The 26,568-nt window shown below is 37.3% G+C and overlaps 1 protein-coding gene and 2 non-coding genes across 3 annotated transcripts; all 3 read right to left on the minus strand.

Annotated features, from left to right (window-relative positions):
* LOC130966761 (monooxygenase 1-like) lies at positions 1-26,568 on the minus strand. Its single transcript, XM_057891587.1, has 6 exons — positions 26,486-26,568; positions 26,259-26,405; positions 25,094-25,147; positions 24,552-24,723; positions 1,541-1,775; positions 1-530 (listed from the first exon to the last, which is right to left on the minus strand). Exons 1-6 carry the CDS (start codon positions 26,566-26,568, stop codon positions 1-3), a joined length of 1,221 nt encoding a protein of 406 aa, XP_057747570.1.
* On the minus strand, positions 8,924-9,031 carry LOC130971417 (small nucleolar RNA R71). Its single transcript, XR_009082638.1, has one exon. It is a non-coding gene; the product is annotated as a small nucleolar RNA R71 (small nucleolar RNA).
* On the minus strand, positions 16,618-16,725 carry LOC130971418 (small nucleolar RNA R71). Its single transcript, XR_009082639.1, has one exon. It is a non-coding gene; the product is annotated as a small nucleolar RNA R71 (small nucleolar RNA).

Consider the following 26,568-nt stretch of genomic DNA (forward strand, 5'->3'; position numbering starts at 1 on the left):
TCATAGAGTTCCACACTGATAGTGGATATGCCAATCGGGATCTCTAAATAGAACAACAATGAGGGCAACGATAATCACTTTCACTATGAGGGATTGTGCATCAAGCTTCTTCCCAATAAAGAAAGAATTTAAAGAGAGCCAAAAAATTCTCATCCTCCTTTCTTTCACATATTCATCAAATGCTTCCTCTATGAGAGTATTATCTTCTACTTGCACTCTCTTATTAGCATCATTATTGTGCATCTTTTTTGCCAGGCATCTAGCTAGAACAATTGCATCTTCTATGGATGCTGCGCCACCCTGTGCAATGAATGGCCCTGTGCCGTGCATGGCGTCGCCGGCCACCGTCACTGTCCCTCTCCTGAAGTTGTCAAGAAGTAAGTCCCATGGGGGGCGGTACTTCAAGTCCGTGAGATGCAACATGTTCATATCACAATTTCTTATCATCTCCATTGTGTGTGCCGGGAAATCCTTCAGTGAATCCATTAAAGATTGTCTCATAAGAACTGGGTTTTTTGAAATGGTTGAATCTGTTTTTATGGGATCAAACATGATTATTAGTTCTCCTCCGATCCAAAATCGTCAAAATTGTTGTGTTATAACTTAAAAGTAGGAGTCTTGGAATAGAAATTACAAATACATGACAAAAGATAGGCGTAAGCTAGAAGAGGAATGTTATGGACCAACAAGTTTTAAAATTTATAATTATTAATTTGTTATTATTAATATTTTTAATGGTATGAAATTACATTTAATGGTATAAGATGATTATTTACTTTCTTTTTGTTAGTTAAATATTGATCAGATTTTAATAAAACTACTAGTTTTTCATAGACTTTCTCAATTTAGAAAATAGAAAAGTTATATTTTTGTTGGGTAAAAAATTATTTTAACTTTTATTATTTAGATTAAATTTTAATTATATTTTTAATATTTAAAATATTTTATATTTGTACAAACGATTTTGAAATAAGACAAAATAAAATACTACAAAAAATCAACTTCAATTATTAAAAATAAAATTAGAATTTAATCAAAATATTAAGACTAAAACAAATTTTTATTTTATTTTAAGTTTAATTCAATAATTTGTGTAGACCGAAAATTAGGTAAATATTATTATTCTTATAATAAGGACATTCTTATAATATATCTTTATTTTTGTTTTAATCGAATAATTAAATTGAGATCAGAAATAAAGGTTAATTGTTTTAAGAAAATATACAAAATCAACTTTTCAACTAATATTTCTCATATTTTTGAAATTCTTTTTTTCTTCTCTTAATTTTTACTCATTCACCTAATATTTGAAGCTTTCTTAAACAAACAAATAAAAAAAATAGTTATTTTGTATTCTAAAAACATATTTAAATAATATAATAATAAAAATTATTTAGATTTTTATATAAAAAATATTTTTATAATAAAAAATTACTTTGATAAAATATTTTTTATAATACTCTTAAAATGAGTTCTTGAAATACATTAATAAGATCCAATAATAAAATAGGGGTAGGGTGATTAGATGAAAGTAAATGACCTTGATTAGTCCAGGGCCTTGTGACGAACCAGTAAACGAGGTTATAAGACACAGGAACCCTTCCAAGTCGAACTTGATCTTTGATTATCATAACAAACTCAGCACCAAATTGATGACCATCAGGATAATATGTGAAGCCTCGTGCAACGCAAGTTGAGAGGGGCAAGAACCTCACTGGCCGCAAACCAACCATGCTTGCAACTATAGAATTCACCCCGTCGCATCCAATAACAGCCTCCATGTAAAAACAGAGATACAATATAATGTTACTAATTGTAGTCACATAAATTTGTTACTTGTCAATTATCCTATTACACTTCTATTAGATATTAAGTGGATTGTAATTAAACCTTCATTTAGTCATTTAACTTAGTTTTAGTGTTGTTAGCTATATTTAGAAGTTAGTAAATGCTTAGTGTGCAGAAAATAAAATGAATTGAAACTGACCAAGAAACAATAATTTAAGCCATATGGAATCTGGCCCACACACACACTCAAGCCCTAATGTTCATTTGTTTTTACCTTAGATGCTTCTCATCTTCTCATCCGAAACAAAAATGGCCCTTAACAAAATAAAAGTATAAAAACAAATTGGCTCATAATCAAACAAAAGTCTATAGGATGCTCCATAACCAAAACTCACACTCATGAATTTGATTTTCATTTCATTCGAACACTGTTACCCACCGAATCAAAACTTTCTTTTTTTTAATCTCATTCTTTCACATCACATCACTCTGAAACAAGAAAGAAAGATTGAGAAATTTCTAGAGTTAAGGCACAATAAAAAACAAAAAGTTGGTTTTTAATAAGAGAAAGAAAACGGGTTACAACAAGATGGAAGATCTCATCCAAACAGAGAATCACAAAAAAGAGATTTCTCCATTTGTGTTTCATCAAGAAATATTAAAGAAATCCTCTGAATTACAAGCATCGTTTTGGAAAAATAAAGAAAATGAAGTCAATGGTACTCTACTGCTTATCAACGGTCAAGAAACAAACTTAGGGTCAAAGAAAAGATGCACGGCTCAAATTCAAAAAGCAAGAAAAAAAAGGATGAAAGAGAAAGATATGGTTGCATGTCACTGCTTCTGCTCTCTCTCTTTCACTTTTGTGAACGCCGCTGCTGATTCTGAACTTGAGAGAAGAAAAACCAGCATTTGCTGAAGCAAAGTTTCAAGCCTAGGAAGCTTCACTTTTCTATAATAAGAGTGAATGGCCAAAGATTGGGGCAAAGAGTGAGAGAAATAGTTTCGGTTCCCATAGCTCACTGAGCTATTAATTCTTATCCTTCATGATTTTTATTTTGTAATTCTTTTTCTCAATTTAGTCTGTTTGAGTTTCATTGGTAAAAGATAAAATGGTGAGATTTGTAAGAAAAAACCAATAAATGAAAAAAGACAATGAGCTAGACTTGGAGAAAAAGTCTAAGTTATTTTAGAAATATTTTGTATGTATTTTTGTTTTGTGGTCATGATCCTGAGGGAATTCACTTACAAGTTGGGTTAGCATTTTGCAGTTGAAAGTTAGGGTGAGTCCTAGTCAAGTTCAGGTTGGGTTAGAATCTAGACTTGTCCCAAATTGTATTGGGTAGATCCTAAGGAGAATTGGTGATTGTAATCTATTGAAAAGATAGTAAAATTTTATCATTGTTGTGATGGAGACTGGATGTATACTACATTGCACTAGGTAGCCGAACTAGGATATATATTTGTGTGTCATTCTCTACTCTCTTCTCTATTTTTTATTCTGCACTAAAGGAGACAAAAATAAAATATCTCTTGATTTCTCTATAAAGCTTCACTTTTTTACAACTCTCCTTGCAAGTAACTCTATTCTGTTTCTACTACATTTGATTAAGCACCACAATGCAGAACTGATTTTTTTCCCAAATTAAGCAAATACAGTTGCTAATATGATATCAGAAGAATATTCAAACTTTCTCTTTGTCCTTCTCTGATCTTCTCAATTATTCTCTTCATTTCTTCTAATTCTTTCTTTATTCTTCTTTCTTCTCCATTCTCTTCTCTCCCGCAAACATTATTCTATTTCTTGCGTGTTCTTTATTTAATGGCGGCAATTGATGAAACCGATCCTTTCCTTCGATTAGCTGAACCTTGCACTGGTCTCGCAAGTCCTCACTGGAGATAACTTTCTTTCTTGGAAATGATTGATGAAAATAATCCTCAATAGAAAGAATAAGCTCAAATTCGTGGATGGTACAATTCTGCCATCAGAAGAAGATGCAGCTCCGGCGATCAAGGAAGCTAATGTGCAAGTTAAACACAGGGGAGCAGATTAGGAAGCTAATGTGCAATTAAACAGGTTGATATACAATTTAAGGCAAGCATCAAGGCAATAGTTCACAAAATTCTCCACTACACTGGTTGTAGCTAGATTCATCCAATCAAAATTTGATTATTCTTTGTTTCATCGAGGCACAATTAAGAAATTTGTAATAGTATTGGTTTATGTTGATGACATTATAATGGCAAGCAAAGATGAAGAAGCCATTGCTCAAACACATCAAATACTGCAAGATCTATTCAAACTCAAGGTACTAGGTCCTTTCAAGTATTTTCTTTGTTTAGAAATTGCAAGATCCAAAGAAAATATATGTCTTTCTCAAAGAAATTATGCCCTATTCCTATTGGATGATACTGAATTCTCATATTGCAAACCTGTTTCATTGCCACTTAACCTTAATGTAAAATTGAATGCCTCAAATGGTGAATTGTTTGAGAATACAAGACATTATAGAAGGCTGATTATTGGTAGGCTGCTTTATCTCACTATATCTATATTAAAGTAAATAAGCTCAGCCAATACATGTCTGCTCCAAAAACTACACATTTGGATGCAGTACACAATGTATTGCGCTACTTGAAAGCTGTTCGAGGCCAATGATTGTTGTTTTCATCATTATCATCTTTGACCGTCAAGACTTATAGTAATTAGGGATGGTAAAAATCTCCGGCAGGGCGGGTATCCGCGGGGATTTACCCGCCGGGGAGTAGGTTTGGGGGGAATTTTTTTCCCGTGGGGGGCGGGGACGAGTACCCGTATAATAAACGGGGCGGGGCAGGGGGAGACGTCCCCGCCCCGTGGGTATTCATTTATTACCCGTGATTGTAAAATTACAAAAATGCCCTCCTATAATATATATATATATATATATATATATATATATATATATATATATAACTTTCTTGAAACCCTATCCCTCAAACCACACACATTGTGCCTCTCTCTCACCCACTTCACTCTCACACACGAGCCACTCTCTCACAGTCGTCTCACTCAATCTCTCTCTAACACCTCCCACCTCCTCCTTTTTCTTTCGAACTGCGTCACCGGCGTCCTCACTCAAAGTCCCTCACCTTCTTCTGTCTCTGCCAACGCTCACCATCCTTCGTCGCTGCCGTCGCTCACCTTCTTCCATCACTGTCACCGCTCACTCTTCCTCTCACTACTTTGCTCATTGCTTGCTGCTAGCTTCACCGCTGCCTCCACCTCTGCTTCGCAACGAAGCTTTAGATCTGCGACGTTGATGACAAGCTTCCTCCAGCAATGCCTCTGCTCCACACGATTCTGATAACGCCTCTCCCACCACAACTCTAGGTCGCCTCTGCTCAACGACGATGATGATGACTATGCTCTGTCTCTGTGGCTGGTGATGAGCGGATAATTTGTACCCTTTTTGGCATTGTTTTTAGTATGTTTTTAGTAGTTTTAGTTAAGTTCTTAGTATATTTTTATTAGTTTTTAGTTAAAATTCACTTTTCTGGAATTTACTATGAGTTTGTGTGTTTTTCTGTGATTTCAGGTATTTTCTGGCTGAAATTGAGGGATCTGAGCAAAAATCTTATCCAGAGACTCAAAAGGACTGCAGATGCTGTTGGATTCTGACCTCCCTGCACTCGAAGTGGATTTTCTGGAGCTACAGAAGCCCAATTGGCGCGCTCTCAACGGCGTTGGAAAGTAGACATCCTGGGCTTTCCAGCAATATATGATAGTCCATACTTTGCCCAAGATTTAATGGCCCAAACCGGCGTTCAAATTCACCCTCAGGAATTCCAGCGTTAAATGCCGGAACTGGCACCTAAATGGGAGTTAAACGCCCAAACTGGCACCAAAGCTGGCGTTTAACTCCAAGGAGAGTCTCTACACGAAAATGCTTCATTGCTCAGCCCAAGCACACACCAAGTGGGCCTGGAAGTGGATTTCTATGACATTTACTCATCTCTGTACACCCTAGGCTACTAGTTTTCTATAAGTAGGACCTTTTTACTATTGTATTAGACATCTTGGTAGCTATCTTTGAGTTTCATGCTATCTTAGATCATTTGGGAGGCTGGCCATTCGGCCATGCCTAGACCTTGTTCTTATGTATTTTCAACGGTGGAGTTTCTACACACCATAGATTAAGGTGTGGAGCTCTGCTGTACCTCGAGTATTAATGCAATTACTATTGTTCTTCTATTCAATTCCACTTGTTCTTTGTCCAAGATATTCATTTGCACCCAAGAACATGATGAATGTGATGATTATGTGACGCTCATCATCATTCTCACTCATGAACAAAGTGACTGACAACCACTCTTGTTCTACAAGCAACGAGGCTCTAATGTTTATCTCTTGGATTCTTTAACCGGAGTCTTCGTGGTATAGGCGAGAACTGATGGCGGCATTCAAGAGAATCCGGAAGGTCTAACCTTGTCTGTGGTATTCTGAGTAGGATTCAATGATTGAATGACTGTGACGTGCTTCAAACTCCTAGCAGGCGGGGCGTTAGTGACAGACGCAAAATAATCACTGGATTCTATTCCGGCCTGACCGAGAACCGACAGCTGATTAGCCATATGCTGTGACAGAGCATAGGAACATTTTCACTGAGAGAATGAGAGGTAGCCACTGACAACGGTGAAACCCTACATAAGCTTGCCATGGAAAGGAGTAAGAAGGATTGGATGAAGACAGTAGGAAAGCAGAGAGACGGAAGGGAAGGCATCTTCATACGCTTATCTGAAGTTCCTACCAATGAATTACATAAGTACCTCTATCTTTATCTTTATGCTTTATTCGTATATCACTATACCCATTTGAGTCTGCCTGACTAAGATTTACAAGGTGACCATAGCTTGCTTCATACCGACAATCTCCGTGGGATCGACCCTTACTCGCGTAAGGTATTACTTGGACGACCCAGTGCACTTGCTGGTTAGTTGTGCAAAGTTGTGTAGTGATCACAATTTCGCACACCAAGTTTTTGGCGCCGTTGCCGGGGATTGTTTTGTGTATGGACAACTGACGGTTCATCTTGTTGCTTAGATTAGGTATTTTTCTTCAGAGTTCTTAAGAATGAATTCTAGTGTTTCAAGGTGATGTTCTTATCATCACCAAAGCTGATTGATTATCATCAATTTAGCTCTTGAATGTAATGTCCTGCTGAAGCTTGGCTAGCCATGTCTAATTCCTTTAGACTAAAGCTTTAGACTAACATTGCATGATTCCTGGAATTCTCATTAAGAATTTTGATACCTTTGTTTTTTTTTTCCATATAAATTTCGAAAAAGCACCAAAAAAAAAATTACAACATCATAAAATCCAAAAATTTCTTGTTTGAGTCTAGAGTCTCATGTTAAGTTTGGTGTCAATTGCATGTTTCTGTTCTTTTTGCATTCATGCATGTGTCTTCTTTAATCTTCAAGTTGTTCTTGATGATTTTATTACTCTGATTTTTAATTCTCTTGACTTGAGTGTTTATATGTCTCATATGCATTCTCATTTTGTTAGTGTCAGTAGTATACAAACTGCTAAGTTTGGTGTCTTGCATGCATTGTTATTTGATTTTAGTGCATTTTGATTATTCCTTATTATTAAAAATCCAAAAATATTTTTTAATTTGTGTCTTCTCAAGTCAATAATACAGAGAATTGAAGATTCAGAACATACAGCAGAGGAATTGCACAGAAAAAGCTGGGCGTTCAAAACGCCCAGTGAAGAAGGACAGACTGGCGTTTAAACGCCAGCCAGGGTACCTGGTTGGGCGTTTAACGCCCAAAAGGGTATAGTTTTGGGCGTTAAACGCCAGAATGTGCACCATTCTGGGCGTTTAACGCCAGGATGGCACAAGGGGGGAAGATTTTGTTTTTCAAATCAATTTTTTTCAAGTTTTCAAAGTTTTTCAAAATCAAATCTTTTTCAAATCAAATCTTTTCAATCAAATGTTTTCAAAATCAATTTCTTTCCTTTTTCAAAGATACTTGCTAACAATTAATGATTTGATTGAACATTTCAAGTATGTTGCCTTTTCTGTTGAGAAAGGTTTAATGTTTGAATCATATCTTTTCTTGTTAGGCAAGTCATTAATTTTTAAAAATCAAATCTTTTTAAAATTGTTTTCAAATCATATCTTTTTTTTAAAATTGTTTTCAAATCATATTTTCTCAATCACATCTTTTTAAAACCAATCATATCTTTTTAATTACATCTTTTTCAAAATAGTTTTCAATTAAATCTTTTTAACTTCTAATTTCAAAATCTTTTTCAAAAATCACTTGATTTCTTTCCCACTCTTATTTTCGAAAATCAATTAGTGTTTTTCAAAAATGTTTTCAAAAATCTTTACTTAATTTTCGAAAATCACTTCCCTTCTTCTCACATCCTTCTATTTATGGACTAACACTATCCCTTAATGCAAAATTCGAACTCCATCTTCTTTGATAAGTTCGAATTTTCTACTTCTGTCTTCTATCTTTCTTCTTCCTCTGACACCTCAAGGAATCTCTATACTGTGACATAGAGGATTCCACATTTTCTTGTTTTCTTCTCTTTCATATGAGCAGGAGCAGAGACAAAGGCATTCTTGTTGAAGCTGACCCTGAACCTGAAAGGACCTTGAAGCGAAAGCTAAGAGAAGCTAAGGCACAACTCTCTGTTGAGGACCTGACCGAATTCTTCAAAGAAGAAGAACCTATGGCAGCCGAAAACAACAACAATGCCAACAATGCAAGGAAGGTGCTGGGTGACTTTACTGCACCTACTCCCGACTTCTATGGGAGAAGCATCTCTATCCCTGCCATTAGAGCAAACAACTTTGAGCTTAAGCCTCAATTAGTTTCTCTAATGCAACAGAATTGCAAGTTTCATGGACTTCCATTGGAAGATCCTCATCAGTTCTTAGCTGAATTCTTGCAAATCTGTGACACTGTCAAGACTAATGGGGTAGACCCTGAGGTCTATAGACTTATGCTATTCCCTTTTGCTGTGAGAGACAGAGCTAGGACATGGTTGGACTCACAACCAAAAGAAAGCCTGGACTCATGGGAAAAGCTAGTCAATGCCTTCTTGGCAAAGTTCTTTCCACCTCAAAAATTGAGTAAGCTTAGAGTGGAAGTCCAAACCTTCAGACAAAAGGATGGTGAATCCCTCTATGAAGCTTGGGAAAGATACAAAAAATTGATCAGAAAGTGTCCCTCAGACATGCTTTCTGAATGGAGCATCATAGGTATTTTCTATGATGGTCTCTCTGAACTGTCCAAGATGTCTTTGGATAGCTCTGCTGGAGGATCTCTTCATCTGAAGAAGACGCCTACAGAGGCTCAAGAGCTAATTGAAATGGTTGCAAATAACCAATTCATGTACACTTCTGAAAGGAATCCTGTGAACAATGGGACTAATCAGAAGAAAGGAGTTCTTGAGATTGATGCTCTGAATGCCATTCTGGCTCAGAACAAGATATTGACTCAACAAGTCAATTTGATCTCTCAAGGTCTGTCTGGAATGCAAAATGCACCAAGCAGTACTAAGGATGCTTCATCTGAAGAAGAAGCCTATGATCCTGAGAACCCTTCAATGGAAGAGGTGAATTACTTAGGAGAACCCTATGGAAACACCTATAATTCTTCATGGAGAAATCATCCAAATTTCTCATGGAAGAATCAAGAGAAACCTCAACAAGGTTTTAACAACAATAATGGTGGAAGAAACAGGTTTAGCAATGGCAAGCCTTTTCCATCATCTTCTCAGCAACAGACAGAGAATTCTAAGCAGAACCCCTCTGACTTAGCAACTATGGTCTCTGATCTAATCAAAACCACTCAAAGTTTCATGACTAAAACAAGGTCCTCCATTAGGAATTTGGAGGCACAAGTGGGACAGCTGAGCAAGAAAATTACTGAACTTCCTCCAAGTACTCTTCCAAGCAATACAGAAGAAAATCCAAAAGGAGAGTGCAAGGCCATCAACATGGCCGAATTTGGAGAGGAAGGAGAGGCAGTGAACGCCACTGAGGAAGGCCTCAATGGACGTGCACTAGCCTCTACTGAGTTCCCTACTGAGGAACCATGGGAATCTGAGGCTCAAATTGAGACCATAGAGATTCCATTGGATTTACTTCTGCCATTCATGAGCTCTGATGAGTATTCTTCCTCTGAAGAGGATGAGTATGTCACTGAAGAGCAAGTTGCTAAATACCTTGGAGCAATCATGAAACTAAATGACAAGTTATTTGGAAATGAGACTTGGGAGGATGAACCCCCTTTGCTCACCAAAGAACTGGATGACTTGTCTAGGCAGAAATTACCTCAAAAGAGACAAGATCCTGGGAAGTTTTCCATACCTTGTACCATAGGCACCATGACCTTCAAGAAGGCTCTCTGTGACTTAGGGTCAAGTGTAAACCTCATGCCTCTCTTTGTAATGGAGAAGCTAGGGATCTTTGAGGTACAAGCTGCAAGAATCTCATTAGAGATGGCAGACAACTCAAGAAAACAAGCTCATGGACTTATAGAGGATGTTTTGGTAAAAGTTGAAGACCATTACATCCCTACTGATTTCATAGTCCTAGAGACTGGGAAGTGCATGGATGAATCCATCATCCTTGGCAGACCCTTCCTAGCCACAGCAAAGGCTGTGATTGATGTTGATGGAGGTGAACTGATCATTCAAGTGAATGAAGAATCCTTTGTGTTTAAGGCTCAAGGATATCCCTCTGTCACCATGGAGAGGAAGCATAAAGAGCTTCTCTCAATTCAGAGTCAAACAGAGCCCCCACAGTCAAACTCTAAGTTTGATGTTGGGAGGCCACAACCAAACTCTAAGTTTGGTGTTGAACCCCCACATTCAAACTCTAAGTTTGGTGTTGGGAGGTTCCAACATTGCTCTGAGAAAATGTGAGGCTCCATGAGAGCCCTCTGTCAAGCTACTGACATTAAAAAAGCGCTTGTTGGGAGGCAACCCAATGTTATATTTTATCTATTTTCTTTTATTATTTTATGTTTTTTGTAGGTTGATGATCATGAGAAGTCACAAAATCAATTGAAAAAGCAAAAACAGAATGAAAAACAGGAAGAAAAATAGCACACCCTGGAGGAAGAACTTACTGGCGTTTAAACGCCAGTAAGGCTAGCAGGTGGGCGTTTAATGCCCAGTCTGGCACCATTCTGGGCGTTTAACGCCAGAAAGGGGCACCAGACTGGCGTTAAACGCCAGAAAAGGGCAAGAACCTGGCGTTAAACGCCAGGAATGGGCACCAGCCCGGCGTTTAACGCCAGAAATGGCTCAAAACGTGATTTTGAATGCCATTTGGTGCAGGGATGACTTTTCCTTGACACTACAGGATCTGTGGACCCCACAGGATCCCCACCAACCCCACCACTCGCATCCATCCTTCATAAAACCCCATCTACCTCACCATTCAAAATTCAAACCACTCTCCCAACCCAACCCACCCATAAAGGCCGAACCACAAAGCCACCTCCATCTCCTCCATTTCTTCTTCTTCTCCTCTCTTCTTTCTTCTTTTGCTCGAGGACGAGCAAACCTTTTAAGTTTGGTGTGGTAAAAGCGTTGCTTTTTCGTTTTTCCATAACCATTTATGGCATCCAAGGCCGGAGAAACCTCTAGAAAGAGGAAAGGGAAGGCAAAAGCTTTCACCTCCGAGTCATGGGAGATGGAGAGATTCATCTCAAGGGTACATCAAGACCACTTCTATGAAGTTGTGGCCATGAAGAAGGGTCAACTTTGATCAAAGGTTAGACCAAGTCCTCGCAGACATTTGTGAAGAGGGCGCTCAATGGAAGAGAGATTCAAGAGGGAAGCCGGTTCAACTGAGAAGGCATGATCTCAAGCCCATCACTAAGAAAAGGACGGAGCAAACAAGAGATCCCACTCATCATGAAATCCCTGAGATACCTCAAGGGATGCACTTTCCTCCACAAAACTATTGGGAGCAAATCAACACCTCCCTAGGAGAATTGAGTTCCAACATGGGACAACTAAGGGTGGAGCACCAATAACATTCCATCCTCCTCCATGAAATTAGAGAAGATCAAAGAATCATGAGAGAGGAGCAACAAAGACAAGGAAGAGACATTGAGGAGCTCAAGCACTCCATAGGATCTTCAAGAAGAAGAACAAGCCGCCATCACTAAGGTGGACCCGTTCTTTAATCTCCTTGTTCTTTAATTCCTGTTTTTCGAAAATTAATGCTTATGTTTGTCCATGTTTGTGTCTTGTGATCATTAGTGTCTTAGTGTCTATGCCTTAAAGTTATGAATGTCCTATGAATCCATCACCTTTCTTAAATGAAAACTGTTTTTATTACAAAAGAACAAGAAGTACAGGATTTCGAATTCATCTTTAAAACTAGCTTAATTAGTTTGATGTGGTGACAATACTTTTTGTTTTCTGAATGTATGATTGAACAGTGCATATGTCTTTTGAATTTGTTGTTCATGAATGTTAAAATTGTTGGCTCTTGAAAGAATGATGAAAAAGGAGACATGTTATTGAGGATCTGAAAAATCATAAACATGATTCTTGAAGCAAGAAAAAGCAGTGAATACAAAAAAAAAAGAGAGAAAAAGAAGGAGAAAAACGAAAAAAAAGGAAAAAAAAAGAAAGAAAAAAAAAAGAAATAAAGTTGTGATCCAAGGCAAAAAGAGTGTGCTTAAGAACCCTGGACACCTCTAATTGGGGACTTTAGCAAAGCTGAGTCACAATCTGAAAAGGTTCACCCAATTATGTGTCTGTGGCATGTATGTATCCGGTGGTAATACTGGAAGACAGAGTGCTTTGGGCCACGGCCAAGACTCATAAAGTAGCTGTGTTCAAGAATCATCATGCTTAACTAAGAGAATCAATAACACTATCTGGATTCTAAGTTCCTAAAGAAGCCAATCATTCTGAACCTCAAAGGATAAAGTGAGATGCCAAAACTGTTCGGAGGCAAAAAGCTACTAGTCCCGCTCATCTAATTTGGAGCTAAGTTTCATTGATAATTTGGAGTCTATAGTATATTCTCTTCTTTTTATCTTATTTGATTTTCAGTTGCTTGGGGACAAGCAACAATTTAAGTTTGGTGTTGTGATGAGCGGATAATTTGTACCCTTTTTGGCATTGTTTTTAGTATGTTTTTAGTAGTTTTAGTTAAGTTCTTAGTATATTTTTATTAGTTTTTAGTTAAAATTCACTTTTCTGGACTTTACTATGAGTTTGTGTGTTTTTCTGTGATTTCAGGTATTTTCTGGCTGAAATTGAGGGATCTGAGCAAAAATCCGATCCAGAGACTCAAAAGGACTGCAGATGCTGTTGGATTCTGACCTCCCTGCACTCGAAGTGGATTTTCTGGAGCTACAGAAGCCCAATTGGCGCGCTCTCAACGGCGTTGGAAAGTAGACATCCTGGGCTTTCCAGCAATATATGATAGTCCATACTTTGCCCAAGATTTGATGGCCCAAACCGGCGTTCAAAGTCACCCTCAGGAATTCCAGCGTTAAACGCCGGAACTGGCACCTAAATGGGAGTTAAACGCCCAAACTGGCACCAAAGCTGGCGTTTAACTCCAAGGAGAGTCTCTACACGAAAATGCTTCATTGCTCAGCCCAAGCACACACCAAGTGGGCCCGGAAGTGGATTTCTATGACATTTACTCATCTCTGTACACCCTAGGCTACTAGTTTTCTATAAGTAGGACCTTTTTACTATTGTATTAGACATCTTGGTAGCTATCTTTGAGTTTCATGCTATCTTAGTTCATTTGGGAGGCTGGCCATTCGGCCATGCCTAGACCTTGTTCTTATGTATTTTCAACGGTGGAGTTTCTACACACCATAGATTAAGGTGTGGAGCTCTGCTGTACCTCGAGTATTAATGCAATTACTATTGTTCTTCTATTCAATTCCACTTGTTCTTTGTCCAAGATATTCATTTGCACCCAAGAACATGATGAATGTGATGATTATGTGACGCTCATCATCATTCTCACTCATGAACAAAGTGACTGACAACCACTCTTGTTCTACAAGCAACGAGGCTCTAATGTTTATCTCTTGGATTCTTTAACCGGAGTCTTCGTGGTATAGGCGAGAACTGATGGCGGCATTCAAGAGAATCCGGAAGGTCTAACCTTGTCTGTGGTATTCTGAGTAGGATTCAATGATTGAATGACTGTGACGTGCTTCAAACTCCTAGCAGGCGGGGCATTAGTGACAGACGCAAAAGAATCACTGGATTCTATTCCGGCCTGACCGAGAACCGACAGCTGATTAGCCATATGCTGTGACAGAGCATAGGAACATTTTCACTGAGAGAATGGGAGGTAGCCACTGACAACGGTGAAACCCTACATAAGCTTGCCATGGAAAGGAGTAAGAAGGATTGGATGAAGACAGTAGGAAAGCAGAGAGACGGAAGGGAAGGCATCTTCATACGCTTATCTGAAGTTCCTACCAATGAATTACATAAGTACCTCTATCTTTATCTTTATGCTTTATTCGTATATCACTATACCCATTTGAGTCTGCCTGACTAAGATTTACAAGGTGACCATAGCTTGCTTCATACCGACAATCTCCGTGGGATCGACCCTTACTCGCGTAAGGTATTACTTGGACGACCCAGTGCACTTGCTGGTTAGTTGTGCAAAGTTGTGTAGTGATCACAATTTCGCGCACCAAGTTTTTGGCGCCGTTGCCGGGGATTGTTTTGTGTATGGACAACTGACGGTTCATCTTGTTGCTTAGATTAGGTATTTTTCTTCAGAGTTCTTAAGAATGAATTCTAGTGTTTCAAGGTGATGTTCTTATCATCACCAAAGCTGATTGATTATCATCAATTTAGCTCTTGAATGTAATGTCCTGCTGAAGCTTGGCTAGCCATGTCTAATTCCTTTAGACTAAAGCTTTAGACTAACATTGCTTGATTCCTGGAATTCTCATTAAGAATTTTGATACCTTTGTTTTTTTTTTCCATATAAATTTCGAAAAAGCACAAAAAAAAAATTACAACATCATAAAATCCAAAAATTTCTTGTTTGAGTCTAGAGTCTCATGTTAAGTTTGGTGTCAATTGCATGTTTCTGTTCTTTTTGCATTCATGCATGTGTCTTCTTTAATCTTCAAGTTGTTCTTGATGATTTTATTACTCTGATTTTTAATTCTCTTGACTTGAGTGTTTATATGTCTCATATGCATTCTCATTTTGTTAGTGTCAGTAGTATACAAACTGCTAAGTTTGGTGTCTTGCATGCATTGTTATTTGATTTTAGTGCATTTTGATTATTCCTTATTATTAAAAATCCAAAAATATTTTTTAATTTGTGTCTTCTCAAGTCAATAATACAGAGAATTGAAGATTCAGAACATACAGCAGAGGAATTGCACAGAAAAAGCTGGGCGTTCAAAACGCCCAGTGAAGAAGGACAGACTGGCGTTTAAACGCCAGCCAGGGTACCTGGTTGGGCGTTTAACGCCCAAAAGGGTATAGTTTTGGGCGTTAAACGCCAGAATGTGCACCATTCTGGGCGTTTAACGCCAGGATGGCACAAGGGGGAAGATTTTGTTTTTCAAATCAATTTTTTTCAAGTTTTCAAAGTTTTTCAAAATCAAATCTTTTTCAAATCAAATCTTTTCAATCAAATGTTTTCAAAATCAATTTCTTTCCTTTTTCAAAGATACTTGCTAACAATTAATGATTTGATTGAACATTTCAAGTATGTTGCCTTTTCTGTTGAGAAAGGTTTAATGTTTGAATCATATCTTTTCTTGTTAGGCAAGTCATTAATTTTTAAAAATCAAATCTTTTTAAAATTGTTTTCAAATCATATCTTTTTTTTAAAATTGTTTTCAAATCATATTTTCTCAATCACATCTTTTTAAAACCAATCATATCTTTTTAATCACATCTTTTTCAAAATAGTTTTCAATTAAATCTTTTTAACTTCTAATTTCAAAATCTTTTTCAAAAATCACTTGATTTCTTTCCCACTCTTATTTTCGAAAATCAATTAGTGTTTTTCAAAAATGTTTTCAAAAATCTTTACTTAATTTTCGAAAATCACTTCCCTTCTTCTCACATCCTTCTATTTATGGACTAACACTATCCCTTAATGCAAAATTCGAACTCCATCTTCTTTGATAAGTTCGAATTTTCTACTTCTGTCTTCTATCTTTCTTTTTCCTCTGACACCTCAAGGAATCTCTATACTGTGACATAGAGGATTCCACATTTTCTTGTTTTCTTCTCTTTCATATGAGCAGGAGCAGAGACAAAGGCATTCTTGTTGAAGCTGACCCTGAACCTGAAAGGACCTTGAAGCGAAAGCTAAGAGAAGCTAAGGCACAACTCTCTGTTGAGGACCTGACCGAATTCTTCAAAGAAGAAGAACCTATGGCAGCCGAAAACAACAACAATGCCAACAATGCAAGGAAGGTGCTGGGTGACTTTACTGCACCTACTCCCGACTTCTATGGGAGAAGCATCTCTATCCCTGCCATTAGAGCAAACAACTTTGAGCTTAAGCCTCAATTAGTTTCTCTAATGCAACAGAATTGCAAGTTTCATGGACTTCCATTGGAAGATCCTCATCAGTTCTTAGCTGAATTCTTGCAAATCTGTGACACTGTCAAGACTAATGGGGTAGACCCTGAGGTCTATAGACTTATGCTATTCCCTTTTGCTGTGAGAGACAGAGCTAGGACATGGTTGGACTCACAACCAAAGAAAGCCTGGACTCATGGGAAAAGCTAGTCAATGCCTTCTTGGCAAAGTTCTTTCCACCTCAAAAATTGAGTAAGCTTAGAGTGGAAGTCCAAACCTTCAGACAAAAGGATGGTGAATCCCTCTATGAAGCTTGGGAAAGATACAAAAAATTGATCAGAAAGTGTCCCTCAGACATGCTTTCTGAATGGAGCATCATAGGTATTTTCTATGATGGTCTCTCTGAACTGTCCAAGATGTCTTTGGATAGCTCTGCTGGAGGATCTCTTCATCTGAAGAAGACGCCTACAGAGGCTCAAGAGCTAATTGAAATGGTTGCAAATAACCAATTCATGTACACTTCTGAAAGGAATCCTGTGAACAATGGGACTAATCAGAAGAAAGGAGTTCTTGAGATTGATGCTCTGAATGTCATTCTGGCTCAGAACAAGATATTGACTCAACAAGTCAATTTGATCTCTCAAGGTCTGTCTGGAATGCAAAATGCACCAAGCAGTACTAAGGATGCTTCATCTGAAGAAGAAGCCTATGATCCTGAGAACCCTTCAATGGAAGAGGTGAATTACTTAGGAGAACCCTATGGAAACACCTATAATTCTTCATGGAGAAATCATCCAAATTTCTCATGGAAGAATCAAGAGAAACCTCAACAAGGTTTTAACAACAATAATGGTGGAAGAAACAGGTTTAGCAATGGCAAGCCTTTTCCATCATCTTCTCAGCAACAGACAGAGAATTCTAAGCAGAACCCCTCTGACTTAGCAACTATGGTCTCTGATCTAATCAAACCACTCAAAGTTTCATGACTAAAACAAGGTCCTCCATTAGGAATTTGGAGGCACAAGTGGGACAGCTGAGCAAGAAAATTACTGAACTTCCTCCAAGTACTCTTCCAAGCAATACAGAAGAAAATCCAAAAGGAGAGTGCAAGGCCATCAACATGGCCGAATTTGGAGAGGAAGGAGAGGCAGTGAACGCCACTGAGGAAGGCCTCAATGGACGTGCACTAGCCTCTACTGAGTTCCCTACTGAGGAACCATGGGAATCTGAGGCTCAAATTGAGACCATAGAGATTCCATTGGATTTACTTCTGCCATTCATGAGCTCTGATGAGTATTCTTCCTCTGAAGAGGATGAGTATGTCACTGAAGAGCAAGTTGCTAAATACCTTGGAGCAATCATGAAACTAAATGACAAGTTATTTGGAAATGAGACTTGGGAGGATGAACCCCCTTTGCTCACCAAAGAACTGGATGACTTGTCTAGGCAGAAATTACCTCAAAAGAGACAAGATCCTGGGAAGTTTTCCATACCTTGTACCATAGGCACCATGACCTTCAAGAAGGCTCTCTGTGACTTAGGGTCAAGTGTAAACCTCATGCCTCTCTCTGTAATGGAGAAGCTAGGGATCTTTGAGGTACAAGCTGCAAGAATCTCATTAGAGATGGCAGACAACTCAAGAAAACAAGCTCATGGACTTATAGAGGATGTTTTGGTAAAAGTTGAAGACCATTACATCCCTACTGATTTCATAGTCCTAGAGACTGGGAAGTGCATGGATGAATCCATCATCCTTGGCAGACCCTTCCTAGCCACAGCAAAGGCTGTGATTGATGTTGATGGAGGTGAACTGATCATTCAAGTGAATGAAGAATCCTTTGTGTTTAAGGCTCAAGGATATCCCTCTGTCACCATGGAGAGGAAGCATAAAGAGCTTCTCTCAATTCAGAGTCAAACAGAGCCCCCACAGTCAAACTCTAAGTTTGATGTTGGGAGGCCACAACCAAACTCTAAGTTTGGTGTTGAACCCCCACATTCAAACTCTAAGTTTGGTGTTGGGAGGTTCCAACATTGCTCTGAGAAAATGTGAGGCTCCATGAGAGCCCTCTGTCAAGCTACTGACATTAAAGAAGCGCTTGTTGGGAGGCAACCCAATGTTATATTTTATCTATTTTCTTTTATTATTTTATGTTTTTTGTAGGTTGATGATCATGAGAAGTCACAAAATCAATTGAAAAAGCAAAAACAGAATGAAAAACAGGAAGAAAAACAGCACACCCTGGAGGAAGAACTTACTGGCGTTTAAACGCCAGTAAGGCTAGCAGGTGGGCGTTTAACGCCCAGTCTGGCACCATTCTGGGCGTTTAACTCCAGAAAGGGGCACCAGACTGGCGTTAAACGCCAGAAAAGGGCAAGAACCTGGCGTTAAACGCCAGGAATGGGCACCAGCCCGGCGTTTAACGCCAGAAATGACTCAAAACGTGATTTTGAATGCCATTTGGTGCAGGGATGACTTTTCCTTGACACCACAGGATCTGTGGACCCCACAGGATCTCCACCAACCCCACCACTCGCATCCATCCTTCATAAAACCCCATCTACCTCACCATTCAAAATTCAAACCACTCTCCCAACCCAACCCACCCATAAAGGCCAAACCACAAAGCCACCTCCATCTCCTCCATTTCTTCTTCTTCTCCTCTCTTCTTTCTTCTTTTGCTCGAGGACGAGCAAACCTTTTAAGTTTGGTGTGGTAAAAGCGTTGCTTTTTCGTTTTTCCATAACCATTTATGGCATCCAAGGCCGGAGAAACCTCTAGAAAGAGGAAAGGGAAGGCAAAAACTTTCACCTCCGAGTCATGGGAGATGGAGAGATTCATCTCAAGGGTGCATCAAGACCACTTCTATGAAGTTGTGGCCATGAAGAAGGGTCAACTTTGATCAAAGGTTGGACCAAGTCCTCGCAGACATTTGTGAAGAGGGCGCTCAATGGAAGAGAGATTCAAGAGGGAAGCCGGTTCAACTGAGAAGGCATGACCTCAAGCCCATCACTAAGAAAAGGATGGAGCAAACAAGAGATCCCACTCATCATGAAATCCCTGAGATACCTCAAGGGATGCACTTTCCTCCACAAAACTATTGGGAGCAAATCAACACCTCCCTAGGAGAATTGAGTTCCAACATGGGACAACTAAGGGTGGAGCACCAATAACATTCCATCCTCCTCCATGAAATTAGAGAAGATCAAAGAATCATGAGAGAGGAGCAACAAAGACAAGGAAGAGACATTGAGGAGTTCAAGCACTCCATAGGATCTTCAAGAAGAAGAACAAGCCGCCATCACTAAGGTGGACCCGTTCTTTAATCTCCTTGTTCTTTAATTCCTGTTTTTCGAAAATTAATGCTTATGTTTGTCCATGTTTGTGTCTTGTGATCATTAGTGTCTTAGTGTCTATGCCTTAAAGTTATGAATGTCCTATGAATCCATCACCTTTCTTAAATGAAAACTGTTTTATTACAAAAGAACAAGAAGTACAGGATTTCGAATTCATCTTTAAAACTAGCTTAATTAGTTTGATGTGGTGACAATACTTTTTGTTTTCTGAATGTATGATTGAACAGTGCATATGTCTTTTGAATTTGTTGTTCATGAATGTTAAAATTGTTGGCTCTTGAAAGAATGATGAAAAAGGAGACATGTTACTGAGGATCTGAAAAATCATAAACATGATTCTTGAAGCAAGAAAAAGCAGTGAATACAAAAAAAAAAAGAGAAAAAGAAGGAGAAAAACGAAAAAAAAGGAAAAAAAAAAGAAAGAAAAAGAAAGAAATAAAGTTGTGATCCAAGGCAAAAAGAGTGTGCTTAAGAACCCTGGACACCTCTAATTGGGGACTTTAGCAAAGCTGAGTCACAATCTGAAAAGGTTCACCCAATTATGTGTCTGTGGCATGTATGTATCCGGTGGTAATACTGGAAGACAGAGTGCTTTGGGCCACGGCCAAGACTCATAAAGTAGCTGTGTTCAAGAATCATCATACTTAACTAAGAGAATCAATAACACTATCTGGATTCTAAGTTCCTAAAGAAGCCAATCATTCTGAACCTCAAAGGATAAAGTGAGATGCCAAAACTGTTCGGAGGCAAAAAGCTACTAGTCCCGCTCATCTAATTTGGAGCTAAGTTTCATTGATAATTTGGAGTCTATAGTATATTCTCTTCTTTTTATCTTATTTGATTTTCAGTTGCTTGGGGACAAGCAACAATTTAAGTTTGGTGTTGTGATGAGCGGATAATTTGTACCCTTTTTGGCATTGTTTTTAGTATGTTTTTAGTAGTTTTAGTTAAGTTCTTAGTATATTTTTATTAGTTTTTAGTTAAAATTCACTTTTCTGGACTTTACTATGAGTTTGTGTGTTTTTCTGTGATTTCAGGTATTTTCTGGCTGAAATTGAGGGATCTGAGCAAAAATCTGATCCAGAGACTCAAAAGGACTGCAGATGCTATTGGATTCTGACCTCCCTGCACTCGAAGTGGATTTTCTGGAGCTACAGAAGCCCAATTGGCGCGCTCTCAACGGCGTTGGAAAGTAGACATCCTGGGCTTTTCAGCAATATATTATAGTCCATACTTTGCCCAAGATTTGATGGCCCAAACCGGCGTTCAAAGTCACCCTCAGGAATTCCAGCGTTAAACGCCGGAACTGGCACCTAAATGGGAGTTAAACGCCCAAACTGGCACCAAAGCTGGCGTTTAACTCCAAGGAGAGTCTCTACACGAAAATGCTTCATTGCTCAGCCCAAGCACACACCAAGTGGGCCCGGAAGTGGATTTCTATGACATTTACTCATCTCTGTACACCCTAGGCTACTAGTTTTCTATAAGTAGGACATTTTTACTATTGTATTAGACATCTTGGTAGCTATCTTTGAGTTTCATGCTATCTTAGATCATTTGGGAGGCTGGCCATTCGGCCATGCCTAGACCTTGTTCTTATGTATTTTCAACGGTGGAGTTTCTACACACCATAGATTAAGGTGTGGAGCTCTGCTGTACCTCGAGTATTAATGCAATTACTATTGTTCTTCTATTCAATTCCACTTGTTCTTTGTCCAAGATATTCATTTGCACCCAAGAACATGATGAATGTGATGATTATGTGACGCTCATCATCATTCTCACTCATGAACAAAGTGACTGACAACCACTCTTGTTCTACAAGCAACGAGGCTCTAATGTTTATCTCTTGGATTCTTTAACCGGAGTCTTCGTGGTATAGGCGAGAACTGATGGCGGCATTCAAGAGAATCCGGAAGGTCTAACCTTGTCTGTGGTATTCTGAGTAGGATTCAATGATTGAATGACTGTGACGTGCTTCAAACTCCTAGCAGGCGGGCGTTAGTGACAGACGCAAAAGAATCACTGGATTCTATTCCGGCCTGACCGAGAACCGACAGCTGATTAGCCATATGCTGTGACAGAGCATAGGAACATTTTCACTGAGAGGATGGGAGGTAGCCACTGACAACGGTGAAACCCTACATAAGCTTGCCATGGAAAGGAGTAAGAAGGATTGGATGAAGACAGTAGGAAAGCAGAGAGACGGAAGGGAAGGCATCTTCATACGCTTATCTGAAGTTCCTACCAATGAATTACATAAGTACCTCTATCTTTATCTTTATGCTTTATTCCTATATCACTATACCCATTTGAGTCTGCCTGACTAAGATTTACAAGGTGACCATAGCTTGCTTCATACCGACAATCTCCGTGGGATCGACCCTTACTCGCGTAAGGTATTACTTGGACGACCCAGTGCACTTGCTGGTTAGTTGTGCAAAGTTGTGTAGTGATCACAATTTTGCGCACCAGCTGGCCACCTTACAATAAGTTGGATGTTTCTGTTAATTGATTAAATTGGTTTTAACGTATGTTTTGATTTTTTATTGATGAAATTGCTATGAAATTGGAACACTGGAGTTAGGGTTTAAATTCTGTTTATGTGAACTGGTTTTAGATTTAGGGTTTTGATTCTGTTAATGTAAAATTGGGTTTATGTTTAGGGTTTGGATTTTGTTGATTGATAAATTTGAATTAGAAATAGATTCTGTTGCTGTAAAATTGGAATTAGGGTTTGGATTCTTAACTTTTTACTGTAAAATTGGATCATAATACTGAGATTTTTGTGAAATTGTTGTTATTTACTGGATTTTTCTTTTTAAATTTTTTGTTATTTGTTTCCTCAATTTCTCCAATCCTAATATCCGGCAGGGACGGGGACTGGTACCCGTCACAGAGACAGGGCGGGGACGGGGAGGGTTTCTGGAGGTGGGGGGCGGGGATGGGGGGCATGTCCCCGCCCCCATGGGGACCCGTTGCCATCCCTAATGGTAATGCTGATTGGGAAAGTTGTGGTGAAACAAAAAGGTCCACAATCAGTTATTGCGTGTTCTTGTGTGATTTCTTGAAAATCCAAGAAACAGAATACGATCTCTAGATCTAAGAAGACTGCTTTGGAGGCTAGGTTGATAGTTCTTGGTGTTGAGCATAAGCAGCTCAAGACTGAGAAGGAGGATCATGGGCTTGAGATGTTCGCTGCTGGTTTTGAGAGAGCGGTTGAATAAGCAAAATTTCTGGCGCCTGCTGCTAATTTGTCTGCGATGGATCCGTTTAAGGTTGTTGTTGGCAATGAGTTGGTGGATGATGATGATGGTGTTGAAGGGGAGGGTGAAAACCCAAATGTTTAGCTATAGTAGATTGTTGTTTTTGTGTATGTGTTTTGGAACTTTAGGCTTATAGCTATTTTGTTTGATGTTTTTATTTTGAACTTGCTGGCTTGTGCTTAGCCAAAAATCCTACCAAAAAGTTGGAACATATCTTCTTTAAGAATGTATTTTAGTTAGTCTATAAGTCAGATATGGTGATGCACTCTTTTTTCTACTATCAGATTTTATCTCTAAGAAAGATTTTGCTGGAGAGGTTTTAATGAGATACACCACCCGCACTTTTTCATTCATCATCTTACAATACAAACATTACCTACTATCTATATTACATCCTCTATTCTACTCGGTCGAGTACTACCAACAAATAATACTAATCCAAGAATCCGAAGCACTCAAAGACATTTTTCACAAAAATCAAACATGTAATGCAAACATGTAACCAAATCTTAACAAAATAGAATATCATGCTCTAATTAATGTTATTGCTGAGGTTGTGTGGGTTACAAGGTTATTCAAAAAGTTTGAAGTCGAAGTAAAGCCACCGTTCATTTTTTGTGATAGCAAGGCAGTCATATATATTGCTGAAAATTCTATGTTCTATGAGCGCACAAAATACATCGAAATAGATTATCACTTCACACGAAAAAGAATTTAGAATGGCACAATAAAATTAGTTCATGTGAAATCGGCTCATCAAGTTACAGATCTTTTAACAAAGTCTGTCCAACCAACTTTATTCAAGTTTTTAATCAACAAGTTGTGAATTATTAATATTTTTTTTCAACTTGAGGAGGAGTGATAGATATTAAGTAGATTGTAATTAAACCTTCATTTAGTCATTTAATTTAGTTTTAGTGCTGTTAGCTATATTTAGAAGTTAGTAAATGCTTAGTTGATCAACCAACAATTAGCTGAGTCATCATCCCATTATTTATGTATATATATCAGACTAAGCACGACAATGCAGCACTGATTTTTTTTCCCAAATTGAGTTAAGTATAGTTGCTAATAATAACTTCCATTTTCAACTTCTCCAAATATAAAGTGTAGTTAATTTTGTTAGGTGACTATGACTTTTTTCACTAACGTAATACTTAACGAAGGGGTGGTCAATGATAATTTATGTATGAATACTTTTGGTCAATTTGTATACGCATGCATATGTAGAAATTGATAACACGTCTAAAATTCGAAACCTGCTTAATTTATGTTTTTATTTCAGTGTTTTTTGTTTTTAAAATTTTATAAAATATATTAAAAATAATAAAATTTTATTTTCTAATTTCATTTTATTTTATTTTATTCTCTACAGAATTTTAAAATTAAAAATAATAAAAATATAAATCAAACAAATCCAATTTAATATGTTGGTTAATTATTGACAAAAAATTATTAACATGCAATTTTGTATATTTTATCATTATACATGCATACTATGATTTTTAAATAAGGAACGTGAAAAGTCAAAGTTAAAGTCAAAGTCAAAGAAAGTTATAAATATATACCTTGGCTTGAAGGATTGTACCATCGCTAAGAGTAAGGTGTTGAAAATGTGTGACAGGATCTAATTTAATGGAAAGCACTTGACAGCTCGTGCGTATAGTTCCTACCGGCAAGTTATTGGCCATGGCTTTGATTAGATCAGCACGCTTTAAACACCGAAATTCTTTACTAGTCCTGTTTATTAACAACAATAAATCAATAATACAGAAAAAAAAACAATTATTTTTATTTTCTACCTATTAAAATTAAGAGGATTGACAAAACTATTCATATAAGGTCAAAATAAAATTTTTACCCACTTAACGTTAAAATTATATTTATTTTAAGGAGCATTTAATGTCTAAGTAGTTTTGATATGCACACAAACTCAATTTTTTGTGAGCGGAAAATTTATTTTGATCTTATTAGATAATTTTATCAACGTTTGTAATTTTCATAGGTAAAAAATTGTTTTTTCCCATATATAATCATGTTAATTAACAATGAGACTACTCTGCTTTCTCTTACTAATTTTGAGTAGACAACTCAACTCAACTCAACTCACCCCAAAGGTGTTTCCTTTTCCTCTTCTGCCTCGCTAAGCAATATCGTTTTCCCCCTGAAATTATACGTATATATTTTGTGAGCAATCAGCTGAATACTAGCTAGAAGACGATCGGTCCTATTGATACTTTTATTCCCAATACAAATTAAACTTTCATTTGTATATCTCATTTGAGATTTTTTTTTCTTTGGGTCTATTTTGGTACAATTTGAAATCTTCAAAAACAAAAAAAGAGTAAAGTATGCTTTTTGTTTTCGAATTTTGGCAAAAGTTTTAAAAATACCCTTATATTTTATTTTGTCCCAAAAATTTTATGTTTGCATCAAATATACTTTCGACTAAATTTTCAAAAAAATTAAGACCAATCTAACAATAATGCATGAAAATTATGCTTGATTTGTTTGTGTTGAGGAGTTATTCTTAAGAAATTATTGTTGAATCGGTCTTAAATTTTAGGAATATATTTGATGCAAATAAAAATTTTTTAAGACAAAATTAAAACAAAATAAAATTTAAGAGTATTTTTAAAATCATTATCAAAATCAAAGATAAAAAATATACTTTACCCTAAAAAATATATACTTACCAATTTGATGGTCGTGGCAATGACCAATAACAAGTTAGACCATTCCTCATCATTCAGTTAAATATTAGAAGTGATGAACAGTACTATCTCACTTATATTTATTGAGTTCAACAAGGGAATCAATTTTTTTAATTGATTTTTTAAAATTATTCTCTATTTTAAATTATAAATCTTAAATTTTAAAAAATTTTAAATATTATTTTTAAATTCTAAATCCTAGATTTTAAAAAAAAATAAATTTTAAAAAAATTACAATAAAAAAATTAATTAATATTAACTAATAAAAATTAATTATCTAAACTTAGTCGTACTTGTCTATCACCCCAAAAGGCCAAAGCGCCTGCTCTTAATATTTATTTTTAGTATAAAATTTGTTGATTGATGATATTTTTTCAAGGCATATAGGACATATGTTTATTCATTTCTATTATTAAGCAATGAGTTAGAGAAAACATATATACATATTAGTTCTTCGTGTGAAGATGATAGTACATTAATTTGGTCAAATTTATTATCAAATTATTTAATATTTTTTTACTAATAAACAAAAACATGTAAATTTTCACCGGACATAAATACCGTTGTATTGGAATGGCAGTGTGTCTAAGAGATGAAGCAACGCCAAGCTGATCAAGTGCATGCCAGCCATTTGCCTGCATAATTATAGCTGCTCCTGTAGCTCGCAACTTGTCTGATCTCTCTAACACCAAACTCCTGATTCCCTTCCTGCATGTAGTTAATAATAATTAAATTAAAGGTCATGAAATAAAGATCATTTAAGTTTATTATTAGGGATGGACAATAACCTATGAAGGGCAAGTGCTGTTGCAAGCCCGCATATACCACCTCCTATTATCACAATCTCACCATCTTCTGCACTATTCTCCAT

This window comes from Arachis stenosperma, chromosome 3 (genome assembly GCF_014773155.1).
Source record: "Arachis stenosperma cultivar V10309 chromosome 3, arast.V10309.gnm1.PFL2, whole genome shotgun sequence".
Lineage (NCBI taxonomy): Eukaryota > Viridiplantae > Streptophyta > Magnoliopsida > Fabales > Fabaceae > Arachis > Arachis stenosperma.